This window comes from Lycorma delicatula, chromosome 3 (genome assembly GCF_047948215.1).
Source record: "Lycorma delicatula isolate Av1 chromosome 3, ASM4794821v1, whole genome shotgun sequence".
NCBI lineage: Eukaryota > Metazoa > Arthropoda > Insecta > Hemiptera > Fulgoridae > Lycorma > Lycorma delicatula.
In genome coordinates this window covers 512,990-540,310 of record NC_134457.1, presented here as the reverse complement: position 1 = coordinate 540,310, position 27,321 = coordinate 512,990, and the positions used below count along the sequence as shown (strand labels likewise).

General features: G+C 28.4%; 1 protein-coding gene across 2 annotated transcripts; it reads right to left on the bottom strand.

Moving 5' to 3' along the window:
• Window positions 1-293: 293 nt before the first annotated feature.
• LOC142321332 (uncharacterized) lies at window positions 294-26,645 on the bottom strand. 2 transcript variants are annotated; one of them, XM_075359324.1, is made up of 3 exons: window positions 26,478-26,645; window positions 25,830-26,138; window positions 294-2,396 (listed from the first exon to the last, which is right to left on the bottom strand). In XM_075359324.1, exons 1-3 carry the CDS (start codon window positions 26,491-26,493, stop codon window positions 2,371-2,373), a joined length of 351 nt encoding a protein of 116 aa, XP_075215439.1. In that variant the 5' UTR covers window positions 26,494-26,645; the 3' UTR covers window positions 294-2,370. The 2 variants fall into 2 exon arrangements, with proteins under 2 accessions (XP_075215439.1, XP_075215438.1); XM_075359323.1 differs by lacking the exon at window positions 26,478-26,645 and having other exon boundaries at window positions 25,830-26,332.
• Window positions 26,646-27,321: the final 676 nt, after the last annotated feature.

Genomic DNA, 27,321 nt, shown 5'->3' with positions numbered 1-27,321 from the left:
TAAGTAATTCATAACTACAAATGTACAAAAATATTCAAAATATATATGAAAGTCATTTGCACGTTTGTCTAGCAGTATGGGGACTTCTCAGACATACTCTACAGTATGCCGTTACTAATCTTGCAGCTGTAATCAGAAAGATATTTTCTGAATATATTTACAAGAAGTCCTTTTGTCCATAAAAATCACAAATTTCCAGACAGAAGAATTTAACAAGGGTCTGGATTTTCACAATGAAATACTTTGAGGTTTCCTCAGCAGTAAAAACCATATGCTGAAAAAAATATGTACTGTTTGTTTAAAATAATTTATTTTTAATGATGTATTTAGTACATTTATAATATTTATTTTTTTATTAACAATATATATAACTCATTATCTAGTTGGTATTCACATTATTAATCATATTTTGACACACTTAAAATTATATTTTACATAATAAAGAATTTTTTTTATAATCATAAGCTAATAAAATAATTTATTACTTTTCGTAAATGTATAACTAACGGGCAGGAATTGCAATTATTAAATGTACACAGAGATAAATTAGATTGGTAAGTAAACGGGTACGCATAGTTATTGTAAGTACATCAAATATATAGTTAAAAAAATTTTGAAAACTACAATGCAATTATAAAATAAAAATTATTATAAAATTATGGTTAACAATTTTCATAAAATCATTTAAATACTTTAAAGTAAATGCATTATTATTTTCTTAATTTATATATTTTAAAATTTTATAATTGTAACAACAAAATAAATTATAACTGTTAAATACTGCTCAGGTTTTTCTGTAAGTTTTAAACTTTTTTCTATTCTTTAACGAGGTATAAATCTGAAATTAGTAAAATTAGTTAATTCATATTACAGTGAGCATTATATTTGATAATTTCTTAATGGTTTCAAGCCAACTAAGTGAAGAAAAATTATTTTTTGTGAACGTTAATAATTGATAAAAAACTGAAAACTTGAAAAAAGAAAATTACATAATCCTTCACATTTCATTGAATTATAGAAATTTATATCAACTATGATTATAAAATGGTAGAAAATCCTCTATATAATTGTATATTTCACTTTTTAGTAGTGTAGTACAAACAGCTACGTATTTGTAAAGTTAATTTTTTTAGCAGTACATAAGTTCCTCCGGTCTTAGTAACAAAAAGACTAATAATATGAAATTATAAAACAGCAGAATGCAAAACTAATTTCATGTAACAATTACAAGAGTAATTTATAACTGATTTTGGGAAAGCTTATATAAAAATGTATAAATAAATTTAATTATTTAATTCATAACTAAATTATAATTTACTCTTTAAATAGTATACTTTATTTTCAATTTAAATTAATAGATAATTTATTTGGTTTTTAGAAATTTGTAATATTTCAATCGATTTAAAAATTTTCTAAGCCCATGGATCAAGTTACAAATTCCTTAATATTAAAGTCGCTGCTAAATATTTTTGAATGAACCCTGCAGTACGGTTTGCTGTTGATTAGAATTGGACTGTGGCTAAAGAAAAATTTTTAATTTTTTTCTCGCTTAATGTAAAAATTTTGACATGTTCATTGCCTGTAATTAATTCAGTAAAAAAATTTACAAGAAAAATCATGAAGCACATATACCTTTCAAAGTTTTTCTAAATTGTTAATATTTCTTTGCTTTTATTATGTTTTAAAAATAAATAATGCATTATCCTGTCTGCTATGAAAAACACAAAAATCACAGGTAACTAAGAATATACATCCGTTCCATCGTAAAAGTTATGTAAAACTCAGTTCATAAAGTGAATCTTAATTTATTAACATTATTTATCTATTCTAACAAACCAAAATAATATTCTTTATTTACTATTTCTATATCTTCCTCTTGTATACAAAGATATTTTTAACATTTTTTTTCAAAGCGATTTTGATTTGTCTTTTTTTATGTTTTTCTATGCGATTCTACAAAACAACATTTTTTAATATGACAAAAGTTAAAACATTCCATATAAAAAAAATATGGATATTTAATTTACTTGCAATATATTTGAATCTGTGCAAAATTGAGGAGCGCTATACTAATTTTACGAAAAATAAATAAATTAATAACTTAATTCCTTACTAAATATTATTATAATTCATTCTTAAATAATATAAACTTTCATTTTAAATTAAAATAAAGTTTAATCTATTTGGTTTTTAGAAATTTGTTATAAGATTTTCCTGTAACTAATTATAGGGAAATTGTAAAAACTGGAGGTTTATTTAGCGTTATTAGTAACGTACTTCAGTACAAAACAGTATAAGTAGACTAATCGATGAAAACACATGTCTATCAAAAATCATCTCTTTTCACGTAATGTCCATTAAAAGGAAATTTCAATCTATCTGAGCTGTATTTGAACCTGAAATAAAACAACATCGTAACTAGTGTTAACAATGTAATAAATATTTTGAAACAATTTATAAATAACAATTTATAAATACAGAATAAAGTGATTATAATGGGTAGATGAGGCCGCAAGGAAAAAGATAATGTAAATAAATAAGAAAGTAAATACAACTTATTTATGACAATCTAGCATCTACTATTATGATATTTATTATATTGTTATTATATTTGTTGATAAATGTTAACTATACAATAACTTCATCGTTATAATTTTATTGTTACACATTGCAATAATAATAGTAATATTCTGTTCATTAAAAATACTATTCATTTTGTAATTATTTTTACTTTCCTCTGAACTTAATATCTTTAAAATATTCACACCATATAAAGCAATGTTATTTATATTAATGCATATATACATATACATAAGTAATTTATAAATTGAATAATTCCTTAACATTATATTATTATCATATAACTCATTCAAAATAATGCGTAACACAATAATAAAGTTTTGTAATAAATACATATATATTTTTTTGTTCTTTTACAATGTAAATCTACATTCAATTCTATTTATTTAACTTAAATTTAATAAATAATAACTATGTAACATTCATTCATGTCATTTAAAAACATATTAAAATATCAGTTTATTTTTCCACGGGAAACTATTGATTAAAAAATATATATATATCTCATACATACATATCTTACTGTAATTCCAGATAAAGAATAGAAACTGTGTTTTCTACACTATGGAAATCTTACTTAATCTTATGGTAAACATGACCCAAAACTTTTAATTGGAGTAAGTCATTAAAAAGATATTTATTGGTTTTTTTTCGAAAGTAAAACTTCACAATGACAATATTATTTTATATTTCTGGGTTAATAGGCTACTCTTTTTTGTAGTAATGGGAAAGAAATTGTAAGTTTTTTAAGTCATATAACACAATTCAATCTCCATCCATTCCAAATACAAGATTTGTTTAAGTGAACAATTGTTGTTGTATGTTTCTTGTAAAATAAACAATCCAGAATAATATTTTGTAGCTTATCAAAAATTCCAACCATAACCAGGATCTTCTGAATGAAAAGCTGAGATGGAATGCTACACCGGGAAGGTAAAAGAATTTACAGTTTCTTTGCCAGTTGTGAGAACCTTCTTTTGGCATTATTTATGATTTCTTATTTAATAAACCCTATTAGTTCATTATTAAGTCGATGTATTTGTTTTTTCCATCTGCATTTGTAAAACGAGTAAAAAATGATAAAATTAATCTTATAATATATTTAAATGTAAATTTGTCAAAATATGCAGGGCTGATTAGTTTCAGTTTTTAGAATTTTTTTTTGTTCTAGTTTGTCTTTGTATGAATTAGCTTTTGTAATTTTTTTCAACAGGTATGGGTACTGGGAGCATTTATTTTTTAAGGACTGCAACTCCTCAAACTTTGAAATGTATATCTTAGTACATGAAGGTAAATAAATTTGTATCAAGTGACATTAATTATCTATGACTAGCATTAAGGTAGTTAAGTTACTTTAGTAACTAACTAAATATATATATATATGTTTTTTTTAAATTTTTATTTTATTTATTTATATTAATAACTTTGTGAATGCTATCAAAATTTAGGTATTTGCAGTTAGAAAATAAGTAATTTATTCACTTTAATTTGAAATGTAGAGATTCCATACTAAACTATTTAGTATAGAAGAAGCTATTTATGATAAAACTAGTTTTTAAAATAAATTATTAATATCATGAAGAAGTGCATTTAAACTTTCATTTTATTCATGAAGATAAGTAACTCATAAAATAAATAAGAAAAAAGTAGCAAGATGTTCTGTAAACAAAAGCATCATCAATGTTAATATTGAATATGTCACATTTATGAGTCATATTCAACTGGATCATGTGATTCGATAAGTCATGTCACTCGCTATTTATTTTCATGTTAAGTTTCAGTATATATAATTTTTTCAAAAGCAATTATCTTGGGGAAAAATTGAGTTTATTTAGCCTGTTGTTTTATCTATGCATGGTCTTTTAAAATTAATAAATTAATGTAATAAAAAAATACATCATTTCACGAGTAATTCCTGTTAACTTTTACATACTTATTTTTTTATTGATTTTAATTATTTAATATTACAATAGTTGATGTTAAAATTTTCAAAAATTAAAGATAATTGTTTTCCCTTAGAAGAGAATTTAAATTAGATTTTTATATTTTATTTTAGTATTTTCACAACAAATTATAAAAAATTTATTTTTATATAAAATTTAATTAATTGTGCAACAAAGAAATTCCTCCAGGTCATGGGACATAGCAATGGGGTAATATAATCTCTTAAAAAGGGCTCTTTTTAAGACTTCAAAAAGTTGAAATTTAATCAAAATAATTTTTTTAAAAAACAAAATAGGAAAAAAAGATTTTTTCCAGCGTTAACATTTAGTATGCTGGACAAAACTCATCATCAAAATTGTACTCGTCAGACTGGATATTCATAAACTTTGAAAAAATCTCATTCTTTTTTTAAAATAAGCATTAATCACACTTCCATCACAAAGGTATACATTTTATAACCAGTTAATATTTATCCCTAGTTTTCAAAGCTCTAAATCCTGTAGAAATGTTTTTTAATACATTATCCATTGAATAACGAAAAAAATCCTTGGATTTTAATATCATATAATTGTAATAGTATATTTTTTCAACATTTTCCCAGAACCAATAATTAATTAGTGATTAATTTATATATTTATTAGTGCTTTTTTATTAAAATGAATTATTACAGTTCATACACTTTATACAATACACACAATGTACATATAATAATAATAATAAATATTATATCTTATAACAGTATTTATTAATATTCTAAGTCGATTATACTTATTATTGTAAGTTGCATTTTTTTTTTATTAACAATTGACACAACATGAAGTATTATTTTATAATTTATAACATTATTCGTCTTCATCAACATAATCAATTTATTTATTAGGCAATTAGCATAAATATTAATTTTAAACATAATATATATGCATATTATAATTATATAAAGAGTACAAGGAAATAACAAAGGGAGGTACAGGGCATACAGGTAAGTAGAATATGGGATATGAAATGCAAACAGTAAACACTATTATGTTTATCTTCTAATAAAATTATATTATACACACATAGATATATATTATCTGTGAATTTAAAAAAAAATTATTTGAACATTTACACAATTGTTTTTAGAACGCTATATAACAATGGATATTGATATATATTTTATTATAAATATTGATAGATATTAACAGCAAAGCCTGGTAATATTGTCATCCTATGATTAATAAAGTGATCAACAAAACGGTGAGATTTTATTTTATTTTTAAAAAAAGTCAAAGTTTTGTGATTTGAAGATGTGCACAACACTTGAAGATCAGTTTATACTTTTTATCAAGTATTTTTTAAGATTTTCTTTCATTATGTGTAAGCAGTGCGACTATGAAGTGACTGAGCTAAATAAAACCACATATCAACAGTTAGCAAGACCGATTAATATACAGGTAAAAAATATGTCCCAGGACAGTGAATTTACTTCAATAGAATAATTTAAAAATAATTAAGAGTAAATCTACAGTTTACTCTAAGAGGCAGTAAGGGCAAATTGATGAATAGAAAAAGTAAAAAATTACAGATATGGTGATAGAAGACTGAAGAGTACAATTCAGATAAAAGGATAGCGATGGCAAAGGAAGCCTCCAGTAATCCAGAGGAAATTACTACGTAGTAAAAGTATGAACTTAAGAGTTCAGCAAGAGTTTAGCCAAATGCTATGTATGGAGGCGAAGCATGTTTTGCTTCCGAGAGAGAAACTGGATTAAGGCTATTTGAGATGTGGATATGGAGAAAGGAAGAAGAACAGATAAAGTAAGGAATGAGGAAATAATGAACAGGATTAAAGAAGAAAGGGAACTTATGCAGGAAGTACACAAAAGAAAAGAAAACCGGTTAGGAAATGTGGTTAGAGGAAGTGGAATCTTGACAACTGTTCAGAAAGGTCAGTAAAAGGAGGAAGAAGAGAATGCAAACAGGGATGAATGAAGATAGCAGTGGTGTAAGAAACCAGTCACCAGGCAGGACATCATATGATAAAATCTATCATAAGTTTTTTGAATCTAGAAGAAACTTGGATAATCAACAAGCTTTGTATAGTACAAGTGATGGGGTACACTGTAGGCTTATTCTTCTTGCACTTCTTATATTTTTCACTGTAGGCTTATTTGGTGATATAAGCATAATTATCACCACCTAAAGGGCTCATATAAGGGGCCTGCAATTAATTAAAGTTCATTATTTTGGGTAATTGTACTTAAAAAAAATGAGATTTGACTATAAAATCTTAGGATGACTGCATTACACAGATTTTCTGAGAATACACACCTATACATATATAATATAAAAATTTCACATACATATAATTTTAAATTGTAATTTTATGTAATAAAACACCAGAAAATATTTTTATAAAAAATTATTTTTATCATTAAATTCATTTTATAAGCACACACATATAAATGTAAATATTTTATTTTAAATATTACATATTATATAAATTATTAATTATATTACAAAATATAAATGACACTAATTAATTATTTTATTACATTCAATAAAATAAAAAAAAGGCCAGTAAATATTTATTGCCAATATTTATTATAATAACTGGGTTTTAAAGTATCCTTTATTATAGCCATAAATAATTTATTTTCCCTTGTAAGTCTTTTCAGATTTACTTAGCATGTGCTGTATTACGGTCATTCACGGCCATACTTATAATTTAAAAAATCCTAGGCTCAGAACTGAAGAGGAACAAATAAAAAAAAAATTTATGAAATAATTCTCAGTTTATTAAAATTATTTTAAGAAAAAATCCTCTTACTGGGGATATAAATATAAACTTGACTTTGATTTGCAATATGAATTACAATAAAACTTTCTACTGTTCTTTACCTTTTCATTTACCAAAAATCTATACTTTCTTTTTTTTCTAAATTAAGGAATAAACTACCATATAAATTTTTCTGATCTGGTGACTTTTTCAGTATATAAAATTTAAAAATTAAATTTGGCAATTCACAAATGAAATTAATCTATAATAGATCTAAATAGAACCATTGCAAATTCTATGTTGTTTTTTGCTAAAGCTTAAAAGCTTTACAATTACATACAATTATATCTTTTCTTTCCTTAAATAGGAAAGAAAAGATATAATTGTCACTTTGGTGGATGACTTCAAATTCAACTAAATATTTTATTCAGATGCCATATTTTATATTCTTCTACTGTATACGTACTATCAGTTATTAGGCTTAAATCATATCTATATATAGATGAAGGATTCTTTCAAGGAAATGTATAATTTAATAAACAACTGTACAATTAATGCATTACTTGAATGCGGCCTACTAACAGCCTTCTTCTCTTTACGGCTTATATATCCTTTCGTAAATATTCCATCCGCTTATTACGGTATTCAACCTTGCAGTCAGAATATAGATATTTGATTTTTAGTTTTATCATCCTCCTCTATGAATCATGAGACCTTGCCGTTGGTGAGGGGGCTTGAGTGCTCAGGGATACAGAGTAGCTGGACCGAAGGTGCAACCATATCGGAGAGGTATCTGTTGAGAGCCAGACTAAGGAATGATTCCTGAAAGAGGGCAGCAGCTCTTTCAGTAGTTGTTAGGGGCGTGAGTCAGGACGACTTAAACGGCCGTATCAACATCACTCAGTCCTCTGAGTACTGCGCAGCTGAAAGCAATGGAAAACTACAGCTGCTTTTTTTTTCCAAGAAAATGTGGCTCTGCATTTTCACATAACAATAATGGAGGCGCCTTCCTTGGTAAAATATTCCGGAGGTAAAATAGTCCCCCGTTCGGATCTCCGGGTGGGGACTACTAAGGAAGGGGTCACCAGAAAATTAAAAAATAACATTCTACGAGTCGGAGCGTGGAATGTTAGAAGCTTAAAAAAGGTTGGTAGGCTAGAAAATTTAAAAAGGGAAATGGATAGGGTGAATGTGGATATAGTAGGAATTAGTGAGGTTCGGTGGGAAGAGGAAGGCGACTTTTGGTCAGGTGATTTTAGAGTAATTAACTCAGCGTCAAATAATGGGCAGGCAGGAGTAGGTTTCGTGATGAACAAGAAAATAGGGAGGAGAGTGGAGTATTTCAAAACGCATAGCGATAGAATCATTGTAATAAGGATAAAATCAAAACCTAAACCGACAACGATTGTTAACGTTTATATGCCTACAAGCGCCCATGATGATGATGAGGTAGAGTGTGTATACGAAGAGATTGATGAAGCAATTAAACACGTAAAAGGAGATGAAAATTTAATAATAGTTGGAGATTGGAATGCAAGCATTGGAAAAGGCAAGGAAGGAAATATAGTGGGTGAATACGGGCTGGGCAAAAGGAATGAAAGAGGGGACCGACTTATAGAGTTTTGCACGAAGTATAATTTAGTAATTGCCAACACCCAATTTAAAAATCATAATAGAAGAATATACACTTGGAAAAAGCCAGGCGATACTGCAAGGTATCAGATAGATTATATCATGGTTAAGCAAAGATTTAGAAATCAACTCGTTGACTGCAAAACTTACCCTGGAGCAGACATTGATAGCGACCATAATTTGGTGATAATGAAATGTAGATTGGGGTTTAAAAACCTGAAGAAAAGGTGTCAGATGAATCGGTGGAATTTAGAGAAGCTTGAGGAAGAGGAGGTAAAGAAGATTTTTGAGGAGGACATCGCAAGAGGTCTGAGTAAAAAAGATAAGGTAGAAAATGTAGAAGAAGAATGGGAGAATGTTAAAAAGGAAATTCTTAAATCAGCAGAAGCAAACTTAGGCGGAATAAAGAGAACTGGTAGAAAACCTTGGGTTTCAGATGATATATTGCAGCTGATGGATGAACGTAGAAAATATAAGAATGCTAGTGATGAAGAAAGTAAAAGGAACTATCGGCAATTAAGAAATGCTATAAACAGGAAGTGCAAACTGGTGAAAGAAGAGTGGATTAAAGAAAAGTGTTCAGAAGTGGAAAGAGAAATGAACATTGGTAAAATAGACGGAGCATACAGGAAAGTTAAGGAAAATTTTGGGGTACATAAATTAAAATGTAATAATGTGTTAAACAAAGATGGTACACCAATATATAATACGAAAGGTAAAGTCAATAGATGGGTGGAATATATTGAAGAGTTATACGGAGGAAATGAATTAGAAAATGGTGTTATAGAGGAAGAAGAGGAAGTTGAGGAGGATGAAATGGGAGAAACAATACTGAGATCTGAATTTAAGAGAGCATTAAAAGATTTAAATGGCAGAAAGGCTCCTGGAATAGACGGAATACCTGTAGAATTACTGCGCAGTGCAGGTGAGGAAGCGATTGATAGATTATACAAACTGGTGTGTAATATTTATGAAAATGGGGAATTTCCATCAGACTTCAAAAAAAGTGTTATAGTTATGATACCAAAGAAAGCAGGGGCAGATAAATGTGAAGAATACAGAACAATTAGTTTAACTAGTCATGCATCAAAAATCTTAACTAGAATTTTATACAGAAGAATTGAGAGGAGAGTGGAAGAAGTGTTAGGAGAAGACCAATTTGGTTTCAGGAAAAGTATAGGGACAAGGGAAGCAATTTTAGGCCTCAGATTAATAGTAGAAGGAAGATTAAAGAAAAACAAACCAACATACTTGGCGTTTATAGACCTAGAAAAGGCTTTCGATAACGTAGACTGGAATAAAATGTTCAGCATTTTAAAAAAATTAGGGTTCAAATACAGAGATAGAAGAACAATTGCTAACATGTACAGGAACCAAACAGCAACAATAACAATTGAAGAACATAAGAAAGAAGCCCTAATAAGAAAGGGAGTCCGACAAGGATGTTCCCTATCGCCGTTACTTTTTAATCTTTACATGGAACTAGCAGTTAATGATGTTAAAGAACAATTTAGATTCGGAGTAACAGTACAAGGTGAAAAGATAAAGATGCTACGATTTGCTGATGATATAGTAATTCTAGCCGAGAGTAAAAAGGATTTAGAAGAAACAATGAACGGCATAGATGAAGTCCTACGCAAAAACTATCGCATGAAAATAAACAAGAATAAAACAAAAGTAATGAAATGTAGTAGAAATAACAAAGATGGACCACTGAATGTGAAAATAGGAGGAGAAAAGATTATGGAGGTAGAAGAATTTTGTTATTTGGGAAGTAAAATTACTAAAGATGGACGAAGCAGGAGCGATATAAAATGCCGAATAGCACAAGCTAAACGAGCCTTCAGTAAGAAATATAATTTGTTTACATCAAAAATGAATTTAAATGTCAGGAAAAGATTTTTGAAAGTGTATGTTTGGAGTGTCGCTTTATATGGAAGTGAAACTTGGACAATCGGAGTATCTGAGAAGAAAAGATTAGAAGCTTTTGAAATGTGGTGCTATAGGAGAATGTTAAAAATCAGATGGGTGGATAAAGTGACAAATGAAGAGGTATTGCGGCAAATAGATGAAGAAAGTAGCATTTGGAAAAATATAGTTAAAAGAAGAAACAGACTTATAGGCCACATACTAAGGCATCCTGGAATAGTCGCTTTAATATTGGAAGGACAGGTAGAAGGGAAAAATTGTGTAGGCAGGCCACGTTTGGAGTATGTAAAACAAATTGTTGGGGATGTAGGATGTAGAGGGTATACTGAAATGAAACGACTAGCACTAGATAGGGAATCTTGGAGAGCTGCATCAAACCAGTCAAATGACTGAAGACAAAAAAAAAAAAAGTTTTATCATTGTTCTGTAACTAATCTAAGCTGAACAGACCTTTAACCTTCATTAAAATTTCACATATTTCCTGAATCTAGCTTTAATTTTAGAGCAACCATTATCTTATAAAATTAATTTTTGTGAATTTTTTTAATATGTTACCCAGCATTCAACTAATAAAGCGATGCCATCCCAAGCGATTGTAGTGAGATACTTGTTTCAGTATTAAGTTACTCCGATAGAATCTATGAATGCATACCATATTTAAATCTGCATAATGTAATTTTTTATATTCTGACAGAAATCCTGAAATTATAGTTTTTATAAAAATAATTTAAATCGTGCAGTCGTTTTTGAGATTCAAATTTAATTTTTTTATAAAACTAAAACAGCATAACATATTATCATAATTTTCATACCTTACACTAATATTAGCACTAAAATTGCATTTTATTTATATTTTTATTCAATAGAAAAATAAAATCACTTTTTGTCTTAATTTGTTTTTTCATAAATTATCATATTTCAGAGTAAGTATTTTAAAAAGCATAAGAAAAATATAATACATAAAATTATTACAATACAATAAAATACAATACAATTAAATATAATATCAAAATATTTTTGTATAAAAACCTTGTTATAAAATAATATTAATAACAAATTAAAAAGAAAAAAAATGTATTACTATTATTTGTATTTATATTACATAACTCTCATTATTAACAATTAATCTTTAAAGTAATATCTTGAAATTTATTAAGTACCTTTAAAATTATAGACTAAATAAAACAATTTCATGACAAAAGTTGTTTATTTATTTAATTATTAATATTTATTAAAATATAAAACTACAAAAAAGTAGATGTCTATTTAAAAAAAAAGATTAAATATTCACCAATTTGAAAATTAATAATACATTTTATTTCTCTCTCAGAATTAAGTAATTTTACTTTAAAATATTACATATTTACTATTAAGGTAGAAATATACAAAAGACAATTATTATCTTGACTGAATGCAAATTTTATGAGATGGAGAAGGGCTGTATTTTTTAGGCCAATTTTCTAATTCATAATAGAAAATTCTAAGTTCATTAAGTTATCTGCTGAAATAAATAATGGAACAGAGATTAATGTGCAGAAACATACTGCACTTAATATACAGAAAAAGCTTCATTTCAAGTGAGAGCCCTGAAATAATACACTTTCTCTTTAAACTTTATTTCTCATACTTTTTTTATTATTTTAAATGGATGTTAAGTTTTCTCTTTTTTATATTAGTTATCTGATATTCATTAAATACCTTAGCGAATAGGAGCATTTAGGTGGTTAAATTAACTATTTATTTTCATTTCCATTTAAATATATATGCAAGACACCTTATTTTTTGACATAATGTATTTCTTTTATTATTTCAACTACTAATATCAATGAAAATACTATTTTTCATATGCGATATCAATAATGAACATTTTCGCAGGCTATAATGCTTACTCACAAATAGAGAATTATATTTTTACTGTATGAACATTAAAATCCAATGAAATTAAATGTGCAAAGAGGTCTGTCTATTTACCACTACCAATAATAAAAAAAAAACAAAATATAATGAATTCAAGCAATTTTAAATAACACAATTTAAAACAAAATAAAAAGTGAAATTAAAATTAAAAAATGGGAATATATTTATAACTTTGATACACTGAATTAAAATCATTAAAACTGTACAAGTGTATAAATTGCAGGATACTGTAAATGCATGATATCAATTCAGCTTATTATTATTATAATTTACAATTATTTATTGTTCACCTAATATATATTATAAAACTAATAATAAATACCATTTTATAATATATATATATATATATAATTCATTTACATGTATATGTTCAAAAACACTTATTTTACATCTATATGTCTTAACCACTGTTAATAGAAATTTTAACAAACATTTATTTAACAACTTACATTAAAATTAATACAAAAAAAGGGAAATAAAAATAAATTATAAACAAGTAATAATAGTATTATTACATTATTCTACTGTTACAGAAAAACTCAAGAAATTTTACATATTATTCATTAGTGCCAAATTTTGTGACAGTAAATTTTGTTCAAATATTAATATAGTATGACTGAAAATTACTACACAGAGACAAACATGCAAACAGCAAAGATAAACTATCAACTTAATGGATAATTACTCTTTGTATAATAATTATACTAATAATGATTTTGATATTTCAACACATAAATAACAGATAAATATACAGTTACAAACTATTTAAATGTGGAAACATGTTTTAAATTTATCCTTGAATGAGCGATGACAAGCTTTAAAAGAATAACATGAACAGCATATGTCTGTACTGTGAGTTTTATAAATCGATGAGAATACTCCATTATTAATTTATTTGTTATAAAACCCGGTTTACAAATAAATAAAAGAAAATCAATAATTAATTATACTAATATTTTGTATAGTACTACTTGCAAAATCTATCTGCAGTTTTTTTGTCAATGTTAAAAAATTAATTTTGTAGTGTATGAAAAATATTAAGAATGACTAATGCAACAGAATCTTCTAAATGAAAGGTACTACTGCTCCACAGCAGAGGTTATATTATGTAGATTAGGTTGGAGATAGATAGATACTCTAAGTTTGAATAAACATTTAAATAGTTTTTTCTATTGTATTATGCGATTATTTGTCAAATTGTTACATATTACTATTATATATGAATTACCAACTGTAATATTTGGTAATAAATCATCCATAATGTATACATCCCTTTATTAATGCCATAAAATGATTTAAAAAGGTTAACCATTTACTAATAATTTAACATGGATGACAAAAAAACAGATACAATGGACAATAAGGATATAATATCAGACAGGTGCTGGAATTAATGTATTAATGTACTAATTATACATTATATTACCTTCATTAACATGTCGGTTGCCAATTTTACGATCGCTTCGCTATGATTTTGAATGCTGGTCTGCTCTTTACGATGCATCTAGAGTAAAATTTGCCACTAAATGTGTTAATCTAGAAGTGAAAATGATTGTAATATTTTACTAAATGCATCAGGGCAGGTCTGGTAGACTTGCCCAAAGATTATTCATCAACACTCTCTGCTTTTGTGGCAGGACAAAACATACCACCACCTATACTTTATTCTTATTGTAACTTTACAGACCCTTATTCTACCAATATACCCCTTTTTTTATAAGTACTTTCACATTAACTAATTATATATAAAACAGTAAATTAAAGTCATATCAATCAATTTCCATCATAATATATAACAACCTTAAAAAATAAAATATTAACAAATCCATCCATTCTTTCTCATTAGAAAAAAAACGAATAAAAAAAAAACTAAGCATGCCATGAAATTAACAACAGCTATTACCAACATCTATGGTTACTTTTAGTATAAGAAATTGACCGTAATTCAAAGCGTGGAACGAGTGAAAAAGTAGAGAATGAATAATTAATTGTATAAATAATTAATTCTACTCGATTATAATTTCAACTGTAAAGATTTTGAGTAATACCTCTGAATCTGTAAATAAATATTAATTGAATATTCTACATAAAGAAATAGAATAGGATCGTTGTAATTTAACAGATTGTCTGTAATCAGGTTATTGCAGAAATTTAATTTAAATGAGATGCATGTAATTTTTATTTTAAATCATAAGTGATATTTACATGAAACAGAAGATGATTAATTCATTTCATAATGCAAATAGTCAGTAAATCTACACCTAAGAGATGAATACATTCTTTTACAGCAGTAGCAATAAAAAGTAAAATCACATGTATTAAGAATATTAATTTCATAATTAATTAAAGGCATACGCAATTTTAAAAGCATTTAATTACTTCATGTTCTGCATTTTTTGGTTTTATTTAGTATACATAAGTAACAAAAATTAAAAAAAAAATTCTATGTTATAGAAGCAATCCTACAACGACCAAATTATTTATGTATTTTATAGATAGGGGTTACTTAAATGCGGGTTACTATAATTTGATAACCGGTTCATATTACCTGATACATAAAACGGACATTCAGTAATCGGTTAAAAGGTCTGTAATGTAATGTTTATGTATGTATGTTATGTTAATTTGTTTGTTATTGATATATTGTGTTGTTTATTATCAAATGCTTTTTTTTAAGACATTCTGTTTTTATTCGTTGTGGTTATTTGTAATGAACATTTCTTTCTGTAGAATTGTAAAAGTTTACTCTTATGTTTTTTTTTATTGATTTTTATCTGTTTATTTTAAATATATTATTTTGTTTCATGTGTATTATTCTGTAAATTTATGAATGCTATAAATGTAGTACATGCAGAAGATATTCATTCTTTAATAATAATAATTTTCTTATTCTTTTATTAGTTAATAATACTTTTAGTTTTTTATTATTAGTGATTTCTTTAAAATGTTTTTTTCACAATGACAGTTTGACCTCAGAATTTCTATTATTTTAAATCATGATTTATCTGTTTATACTTTAAAGCCATCTTTCCCTTTAATTTTCATCTTATAAATCTCATTAAATTATCAAAATTAATAAAATCTGAGCGCTTAACATATGACAGGTTGAGCTCAATTCTTTTTTACACGATCTGCCTCAGAGTTCTCTTTTTCAGTGTATCTTAAAGTATGGTCTCTTAAAACTTTATGAATTCATCGTGTTTTTAACACTTTCCTGTAACAATATTCCATTCACATTAAAATCATTGTTCTTCATTATTACTGCTTTCGTTTCATCTATATTTTACCACCAAAAAATGCATGCTGGCTTCAAATTATACAATTTAAAGTATTTATTACTTACACTGTATTGATTGTTATTTATTTATTTAATGTATTCAGAATGTACATCTTTAAAAAATCTCATGAGATCGTGTGTTTTTTAATTTAATTTGTACTTAGTACTCTTTTAATTTAATTAGTAGAAGAGATTTTGACCATAATGTACCATAGTGACTTTCAAAAATAACAAGCATCCCTGATGGAGTTCTTGGAATTATGAAGATTAAGAAGTTTCCTGCTGCCTTTTTCATGGAACTGTATATACTGTTGCTTGCCAATATGCTAGTTAGCCTATTGAAATTCAAGTGATATTCAGTCCTGTAAGTGGCACCCTCAATTTGTTCACCGCACGGACTAGCAGCGTAGTGAATGTAATTCTCTCAGAGAAAAAAATATTCAACTGGTGCTGCTTTTACTTAAGATTTATTACAGTGTCACAGCTATATAAAAAATTGGATAGGTGGTATAAAGCAACTCTGATAGGTTATGCGGTATGATGTGTCATACTGTCATTTTTCAAGAGGGAATTTAAATCTTTAAATCGTCATCCTTTAAACGATTATTATTGAGTCAGGCAGCAGATCATGGACTTAGGTTTTTGTTCCCCACTATTACAACTCAAAAACTTTCTTCAACTCTGTTCTCTTTTTTAGTTATTTTTGATACTAATAAATTAACTTTTTTAATTAGTTAATATAAATTTTAAGATAATTATAGTACATTTTGAATAGTGCTGTTTGTTTATCTGGTGGCTATTATAGTTGGCTGCTTGGTGATAATATAAACAGTAGTTTCTTATGTAAAACTCAACGTATCTTGGTCTGTACTGTACATAATCTTTATAAAAGATTAGTTAGCAAACTATAATTAATTTTGGCTAAAAAAATTTAACTAACTGCTAACTAAATTAATAATAATAGTCATAATAGGTGCTATATACAGTACCTGATTGATGAGCTGAAAGGGTCTAATACAATACATATACTGTGATCTTTCTCAAAATTTATCTGTATTACAATATTTTGTACAATTACTTATTTTGATTAGAAAAAATTGCTAACAGAAGTCAAATATTAATAATCACCACAGGGTCATCCAGTACTTTCATACTCTACCAAAATGAAACATGTTGCATTATTTCTCTCTACTACAAGAAAGATGTCTGGTACGATTTAGCTGAACATAATGTAATTATTTATACTCATAATAAAATATGCCAATTTTGGTAACACATTAAGGTGGTTAGTTATTTCACGTTTAAATAGACAATAGAAGTTCTTGAAATATATACTAATATACTACTCACATCACTTTAAAATAGCTATTTCAATACTCATACATTATATATATATATATATATATTTTAAATATATAATATGAATACTGTACATGTGTAAATATATCAACACTTGCATTTCCACACACACGCGCACGCACACAAAAGTGCAAAATAATAATAAACCATTCTGATAAGGGGAAAAAATTAATGGCAGCAAACTTTCAATCATATGAATTTCCTAATTACAATATACGAGGTCTGTTTGGAAGATAATTGAACACGCCAACAGAGATATTTAGTGATGATCAGTTAGCAGCATGTTCTGCATAACCTTCTCTGTAACCACATGTTCTTGGATTGTTGATATTTCGTTTAGTTTTATTGTTATTGTTATTTGAGTGTGACATGTTTTAAAGTGTTAGCAGCGATTTTTGTAATCTGCGATTTTCAAGAGTAACGATACAACATAAAATTTTGTGTGAAACTGGAGAAAACTTTCAAATTTTGAAATAAGCTTATGGAGATTATGCTCTGGATCATATGCAATGTTACGAATGGTTTTCATGATTTAAAAGTGGTTGTCAGTTGACTGAAGATGACCCTCAACCAAGAAGGCCTTTGACTTCAACCGATGACACCTGTATTCAGAAAATGAACAATCTGGTGTGTGCAAATCGTCGACTGACTGTCAGAGAACTTACAGAAGGGGTTAACATTTCAATCGGATCATGCCGTGACATTTTGACTGGAAAATTGAACATGCATCAAGTTGCAGCAAAGTTTGTTCCTCGCTTGATGACTGAACAACTGAAGGAATATCAAGTGGACGTTTATTGGCAACTTCTTCAACAAGCTGATGACGATGAAACATTCACGCAAAGGATCATACTGGGAGATGAAGGCCAGGTTTATGGCTACGACATCAAGACAAAAGTTCAATCATCAAAAAATCGCTACTAATACTTAAACACATTGTACTCAAATAACAATAACACAAAAACTAAACAAGATTTCAACAATCTAAGAACATGTGGTTACAGATGAAGTTATGCAGAACAGAATGCTGCCAACAAAATATCAATAAATATCTTCGTTGGCGTGTAATTAAAAATGTTTGGTTATTTTCTGAACAGACTTTATATATTATTTGCTGTAAACATGTAATTTGGTTTGATAATAAATCTTTTTAAGGATAGATGTTTATATTTGCAGTTTTTACCTCCAATAGTAAATCCCATTGATCCCGCAAGCTTCTAATAGTATAATATCACAACAACTAATTATTTGTTTTTCCATCAGCAGAATATGTTTGAATATCAGCAGAATATGGCCTAGACATACTGGTTTAAAAAATGAAACCTGTCATTTGGTTTCAACTCTTAGCTGGTATTTTTCATTGTCTTTCTATTAACAATGTACTCTCTTTTGGTGAAAACTACATAGTGACAAAGCTATATTTATGTATGATAAATATAATATTAACTAATATTCCACTAGATGTTCCAGTAACATTCAGACTATCATAAAATTACCACTCATGGATTATCATTTACGATGAATGCAATCTTCATAGGACAACATATTTTTAGAAACAGGCTGTTAAATAATAAAAGTGTATAATTAATTGACAAAGAGAAAATTAAAACATGGTAATACCACTGATAAATACACTAACATAAGGTCACATCTGTGACAGTATGAAGAGATTTAGAGAAGCGAGGAGACTGAGCTGCATGAGAATGTGATCAGTTGAATTACAGCACTTGAATTATACAGTGGAAAATAACCTCAGAACATCGTTGCTAGAGATTATTAATAAATTATATGCAGTGACTACGAAAAACATAAATAATTTTGATAATATAAAGAGAAGAATTGACCATAATGTTATATATATATATATATATACATACACACTAGAGCGTAAATTAATGCAACACATAAGTCATTTAATAAAAATTAACTTTATGAGAAAAAAAATCAAAACTACAATTTGTGAAGATCTAGTAATTAATATGTTCTTTATTCTTAATCACTTCACGTACACGATTTGGAATAGATTCAATAAGTGTACTGCACTTTTTTTTAATTTCTTTATCACGACACCATACTGATATTACTGCTTTAATGAGATCAAATTTTGTGGTATAATTCATTTTTGAGAGTCGCTTTTTGACTATTGTCCAAAGATTTTCAACTAGATTTAAGTCTGGGGAGTTGCCTGGCCACAGGAGCACTTAATGTTTCGTTGTTTGAAAAATTTTTTAACATTTTTAGCAGTATGGCATGGCATCAAATCTTGTTTGATTGTTTGAAAACTCCACTGTCTTGTGGGAATTTGTTTTGAAGTTGTGTCACAACCCTTTCCTTCAGAATCTTGATATATCCATCACTTTATAATGTACGATCTACTTTTTTTTTTTTGTTTATTTAACCTCCGGGTCCGCAGTCAAGCAATTCTTTCCACAGAGGATGAGATGAGTGTTTTGTAGCATGTGTGAAAAATGCCATGCCTGACCTCCTGGTCAGGCATGGCAGAACCCAGGACCTCCGGATGAAAGGCCGAGACGCTACCAGTTATGATCTACTGGAAGTAATGAAGAAGGGCCAACAAATGTGAAACCCCAAAACATTTTTTCTTTGGGAATGTTGAACTGATTGTTGGATATGAGCGCAGTGATGTATTCTCATCTGATGCTTTTCTAACGTAAGAAACTGTTTGCCCCTAAACATAAGAATGTGACTCATCAGAAAACAAAATATTTTTCCAGTCTGCTTTGGCCCACAATAGCCTTTTTTAATACTACTGGTGTTAAATACTGCTTGTTAGTGAACCAACAAGTTTTCTGTCCTGTTGCAAGAATCTCATGACTAACAATTGTCATGCGTAATCTGTAACACTGGTTGTTAATTCTCAATTTAAGTCCACAGTAGATAATTTTGGACCAAGTTTACTTTTTCTTACTAATAATGGATCCTGTGGTAGTTTTTCTTTTACGGCCACATTTGCCTTTCCTTTGAGGTGAAACAAAACTAGTTCCTTTATACTGTTTTAAAATCATTCACTGCCCCTAGTCCAACACCACACTCAGAAGCTATTTTTTATTGTATCAGACTGGTATGCTTAGAAACAAAAACAATTTTTGAATGCTTTCTTGGAGTTACGTCCATTATTATATATTCAAGACGCAGAAAGAAAAAACAAAAATACAAAAAATAAATAGAAAGCACCTATGATGTACGCTAAAAACAGATAAAACCACATTAATAATCTAAATGAAAACAATAAAATTACCATCTACTATGACCAAATGGTGTAAATAGCTGAAATATACATTAGTAAAAAAATATATATTTGAATATAAACGGACAGCCCTAAGAAATCGTAAAACATTTGATAACATTGTCTCATTGTTTCCTAACATATTTTGGAAGTAAGCCCCTGGTTTAAAATTTCGACACAATGACATATAACAGACAGTCCACAAGGATGTGGTGTGTTAGTTGGTAGTCGCAGCAAATACAAATGGATGCATCAGTCTGAGTCATGAGATATTCATGAGTTAGCCTAGCGTGCCCTATATGCAAACAGCAAATAATAACATACTCTTTACGATCATTCCTGAATGAGGAGCTCAACAGTGATACAGTATTCTTAACAGGATGAAGTTTATTGTTGAAGGTAGTACTCCATTCAGTTTGTCACTCATCACGGATCACCCTCTTCGGAAAACAGACAAGATTATTGGAAACAACATAATTGGTGAAAGGAGGATGGAAACAAGCCTCTTTTGCCGCACTATCAGTGTGCTCGTTGCCTGAAATTCCAATATGGCTGGGGATCCAGCAGAAGCTCACAGTTGTTTAATCCAGAGTCATTTCAGAGATAACAGACTGTATGTCAAAAAAAATTCCATGTCGATGTTCATGTACTCCTCGTCTGAAGTACACATCTCCAATTGCCTGTACAGCACTCATGGAATCTGAACAGACAAGTATGTGTCAGAATTTTGGACTAATTATCTCATAATATAACCAGATTTGTGTTCTTACGATAGATAAAAGACTAAAGTAGTAATTAACAAGAGAAGGCTCTAATGGGGGTAATAACATGGAACAACAGACTGAGGTAATTGTATACTTAGTGGTACGAAAAGGTGCTGAGCTGAGGTGCCTAGCAAAGCAGTAGTCTCAGCTGTTTCTGGTAGCAATACAGGTTAGAGAACACCGCATCAAAGGTTGAATGATTTCATTGCACTTTAATATGAGATACGTAAGAGCAAATCAATCGGTTTCATCTATTCCAAAGGGATGGCTCACCACTTTCCACCGGTAGACTTAACACAGGGCTTGAATTAAATGCTCCTATAGCATGATGGATTGCATCAAGTATTTGAGAGCGGTGGATCGAGCACACAAATAAGCCATGCAGCTAGTCTAAGTGTGAACAGAGCAGAGCTTGGTAGAAGCACAACATGTATATTTGATCAGCTCCCCGATGATTGTTACATAAAGCTTTCAGCATGTTTAGCATTTTTTGACATTTTACCTTCAGCTTTTTTACATGTGTTACCCACATCAGTCTATGGTCAAACCACAATCCTAAAAATCTAATCCGTGTGCACGGTTATGTAAAAACAGCTGAGGTAAAACACGTTTATGTAAAAACATGTACCTTCAAGCGTGAAACGCAGATGCATTTTGTTTTCTCTGGAGAAAACGTGAATCCAATTGTTTTACACCAAAATTCTTAGCGGGTTATTATTTTGGAGCGGCCTCTCATTAGTAGCTAAAGTTCTAGATGCCATGTAAACTGAAAAATCATCTACAAATAAAGAACACATACCGGGTTTTCACACATAACTTGTTATACTATTTATGACAAATAAGGTAACACTTAGAATACTTCCTTGTGGAGAACAAAACACTGAGGAAATGGACAGTATGAACATTTATAACAACAGAAGAAAAAGAAAGAATGAAGAATAATACTGAACAAAATAATTCATGACTGGGAAAATAGAAATATCTAAGGACATAAAAATGAGAATATTCAAATATAAAAGTAACTCAAAAAGTAAACTATTATTAAAAAAACTATTACTTTTATTTGTACATATATAAATGAAATACGCTTATATTTCAACTAATCTTCCATTATTTCTTTACCATTTAGCACATCTCTTAATAAGTCTTTGAAATCCTGCCTGAAAAAATATTTCAATCTGGTGCGTAGCCAATTTTATACTGCTTCTATGAGCTCTTCCTCAGAACAGAAATTATTCTGTCGTAGATCTTCTTTTAGTGGATCAAAAAAAATCAAAATTGCTTGAAGCCAGGTGAGATTTAACGGTAGGTGGTCTAACAACGTAAAGCAGAGAATATGAAGATAAAGGATTGTTTTGTTGTGATCAAGCACTATACTGAAGCCAAATTGCACCTTTTGGACTTTAATTTTATCTTCAATGATCACAGTATCTTATAGTAGCTTTCACTATTCACAGTTTCACCTTTAGCTGTGAAGCGAATAAAAACTGGATCTTCTATAAATCAGAATATTATCATAATCAACCTACCCGCAGACATGTGAATTTTGAATTTTTGCTGTAGGAGATGAAGGGTGTTCAGAAACTAAACTTTGTTGCTTACTTTCAGGTCCGAGCTTTAAGCCCATATCTTACCAAATGTTAATTCACATCAGTCTAACCATCTTTATAATATTTCAAAAGCTTCTGGGAAATTTTCAGATAATTGTTTTTGTAGAAGTCCTGTTAATTGACATGGAAACCAAAGAAGGCAAACTTCTCAAAAGTTTAAAGAACAATGGATTAAAAATGCCAGGCCACAGCCTAACATTTAACTAGCTTACAACTTATCAACTTTACTCATTGTTAATTGTGAATCACTTGGATAATTGCATTGATATAGACACTATTCTTTGACCGCAAGCATAAATTTCTGTTGTTCATCGCAGAGAGAAATCCTACCTTCTTTAAAGTGATCTATCCTTATGTAGATTTTTATTCCACTCAAACTCTATAAATTGCTGTATAAATTCCACTAATTGCTGTAGCATTCTATAAATAACCTCAGCTAGTTTCACTCCCATATTGAGATAATATATCGCTGTCAGTATTTTTTCCTTAGTGATATTGGACAAGGGGAGCATTCATTTTAAATTGAAATTTATCACAACCACAAACAGCTCTATGAGGTAATGATTTACAATAGAAGTTGGTGTTGCAAGATAAGAGATTGGATTAGAAATATAAATCTCTTTACTTCTGACTTTCCCTTATGTTATACTGCTTAACATTACTATACAGTAATAAAACTGGATAATCGGTAAGAATATACCAATAAAGCAATGTAGCAAAAGAGATGAGATGACTAAAGATTCCAATTGTATGGGCAAAAGAGCTAGATCCAGAAATTAATGAATTAGATGCAGCAGGAAGATAAACATAATGAAAGAAATAGAAGAAAAATAACTCAAAATGATTTGTTTATGTACTAAAAAGAGAAAGAAAGAGAAAGAGAAAACCAAAAATATGACAGAAAAATGACATTTCAAGGTAGATTAAGAAAAGAACAGTGACCATGATGAAAATAAAGAAGTTACTCCAGAATGGAAAGAAAGTGAAGCCTTTGATACACCAATGCTGAACTGCGATGATATAATGATAAAAACAGACAGTAAAAAGTAAAAGATATCATAAAATAAAATAACCTATAAATACAAACAATAACGATGTTTATTACAATGATAGTACTTCTTCAAAAAAAGAAATTCACTATACCTTCACTTAAATAAAAAAATTTACATTACACTGAAAATTAAAATAAAATTAATCAAAATGAACAAACGATTATAAAGAGATAAACTGGAAGTTAGTTCAAACATAATGTATTTTAAACCAGGATAAAACCAAATATATAAAGTTTTCTACAAATGCTGCTGGCCAGTATGAATATTAGATAACAGTTAGATCAGAATTTACACATCTTGTGAGGTGGTTCATGATACTATAAGTAATTGCAGTTCTTAATTAATAATAAAAGCTACAACAGTAAAATATCTGGATGCCATGTCTGAAATAGCAAACTCGTGTCAAATTTTTAAGTAACAAAAAAGACACTTATTTTATCAGTTTTGAACAATAAAATCAGATCTTTTTGTATCATTAAATCAATGTACTACGTATAAATGGGGTAAAACACAGAAGCCCCTTTGTGAGTGTGGTGAAAATCAAACTGTCAGACACATCACAGAAGTTTGCCTTAGGACAGCGTATAAAGGGTATCCTGAAGATTTCCTGATGGCGACTCCAGAATCAGTAGCATATATTAGTTTGTTAAATCTTTGTTTGTAATTTTGACTGTAATTAGTGTTATGTTTTAGTGCCATATGCTAAATAAATAAATGTACTATGCATATGCTCATTCTTTGCTAAATTATTCCATAGAAATTTGGAATGGGGCATTTGATACTCGGTAAATAAACTTTTTACTATACAAAAATATATTCTTAAAGCAGCCTTGGTTAAGTGTAATCAATAGTCTAGCAAGTAAATTTTTAAGGAAATGGGTGTCCTAATAATAAGACTAACTTATGTAAAGAATTTAACCAACTATATTAATCTAAACAAAAAAGAATTTTATACAAAAATTTAACATATTATTTATGATGTGATGTGTATTTCAATGTTTTGAGGGTTTACATGATTACATGTAGGAGACCAGTTTCATTGTGCATGTCACAAACTAGTACACCGGATACATATTGAATTTACATTTTTGAGGTTAAGTAACTTTAAACTTAGGAAAATAACTGAATAGATATTGGATAAAATTTATTTCAAAATAAATTTTGTAAATTTATCTTGATAGCGCTGCAGTTATTCAATCTATATCTATTTTGAACTCATGATTTTATTGTTGTGTGAAAATTTTTATGTTGTCTAAATTTACAATCAATATTATGTTTAATTTACAATTGTTTTACTGTGAGTGGTAACTACAAAATGATTGTAATTATATTCACTCAATAGCACCATCACTAGCATTCAAGTTCTCTTCTGCTAGTGATCCCTAATTGAAATTATTATACTTGCATAATTCAGTTTGTAAAGCGATTGATATGTATATTTTAAATATATTTATGTACTACCACTGTAAATATATTATTTTGAGGGAGTAAATATTGACTGATCGATTCATTCATTGAAATAAAAAGAATACTGCAAAAGGATTTAAATACAAAGTGTAGCCTGCGCTATACTTGGACTTCGCTAATTTTTCTTAGTATTGCAAATTCTTAGATAAAATAAATGGATATTTACGACCTGTAAAATAGTTAATATGTTCAGAGGAAAACTTAAAATGATACTTACAAATGATTTTTCAGTAAATAAATGACTGAAAATAAATAAATTAAAAAAAATATAAAAAAGTTAACCGTATACAAACCATTTTTAGCTGATCTTGATTGAGCATCATCAGTTATTCCAAGTTTCTTCATATTCTGTTCAACTTCTAATAAATCTTGTTTACTTGCCGTAAAAGTATCAGAAATAAATTCATGTAAAGGGCTATCAGGCACTTTACCAGCACTAATATTAGTTACACTGCTATTAACGATATCATTACTGATAATATTAGATGTACCAGATGTTTTATTAGAGGTCGATTCAGAATGACTAGTGCCAGTCGCTTCTGTACTTGATCTGGAAGCAGCTGCATTCAAATTTTCCTTATTCTGTACTGATGCTTGGGTCACTACATAACACATACACAAGACGTACATACATGAAAAATCATAACCGAGCAAGCAGTGCATAAAATAAAAAGACACTGCACTAAAGAAAAAGTAATAAATTAATTAATTTGTGTAATAAATTACACAAATAAAAGTAATAAATTAAAATATGAACCGATGAGAATAAATGATAAAATCTAATAAACAAATATAACCTAAAAAATGTACCAGGTCATGCAAAATTACAATACAAAATATATTACATTTTCTAAATCTGATTACATACTATATGATGAAAGACTATAAATGTGATATCTAAAATTTATAATGCATTAACAAAATTAGACATAAGAACTAACATTTTGCTCCACCCATAAAACAACAGTTATGCTGAGTATATGACACAAAAATAAGGAAGTTTTTTTGATGCTGCTTTTTATCTGAAGGTAATATTTCACTGAAAATGCCCACTTAAAATGTGGAATGTGTAACAAAAACGTGTATCTGGCTATTCATTTTTTTGCCTCTACATTTCAAAATGAACAAAAAAAGTTCTATAAAAAAATGGTAATTTCCCCTTCGTTTTTCTTCTGCCATCCATTTTCTGTTTGCTAAAAAAAAATTTTATCTAAAGATTGGATTGAGGAATCATTTTAATATTTATCTAATTTTCAATCTTTATTTTCATCATGGCCACTATGCTCTTTTTTGACCTTGAAATGTATCTTTTCCATTCTGACCTTGGTTTATTCTTTCTCTTTCTGTCTCTTTTTAGTCATAACCAAACCATTTGTATTATTTTTCTTCTATTTCTTTCATAATGGTCATCTTTCTGCTGTATCTAATTCATTAATTTCTGGATCTACCACTTTTTGTCCATCCCATCTCTTCTTTGGACAAAAATATGTAAACATTTGTACAGGGTAGATATGTTTAAGCAACTTTCTCTAATTAATAAATAAAAAATTATCATCTATTTTGTAATCATATTTACTAATTCTAAAATGGTGGTGATGTCAATTTTTTAATCTTCAATATCTTGATAATCATAGCTTTATAAAAGTATGTTTTATTAGCAAACATGATAAGCCTTTCATTGTATTGAGAATAAAATCTGATCTTGATATAAGTATTTCTGTAGAAAAACACAAAATAGGGGACAGAAGGAAAACAAAAGGGAAATTGTCATTTTCGTTTTATTTG

Bases quoted from the DNA above. Each gene is read 5' to 3' on its own strand.
- LOC142321332 (XM_075359323.1), bottom strand. From the start codon at position 26,199: ATGCACTGCTTGCTCGGTTATGATTTTTCATGTATGTACGTCTTGTGT. The intron at 2,397-25,829 runs GTTTGTATACGG...GTTTTATTTCAG, and splicing joins ATCAAGATCAGCTAAAAATG to GTTCAAATACAGCTCAGATA.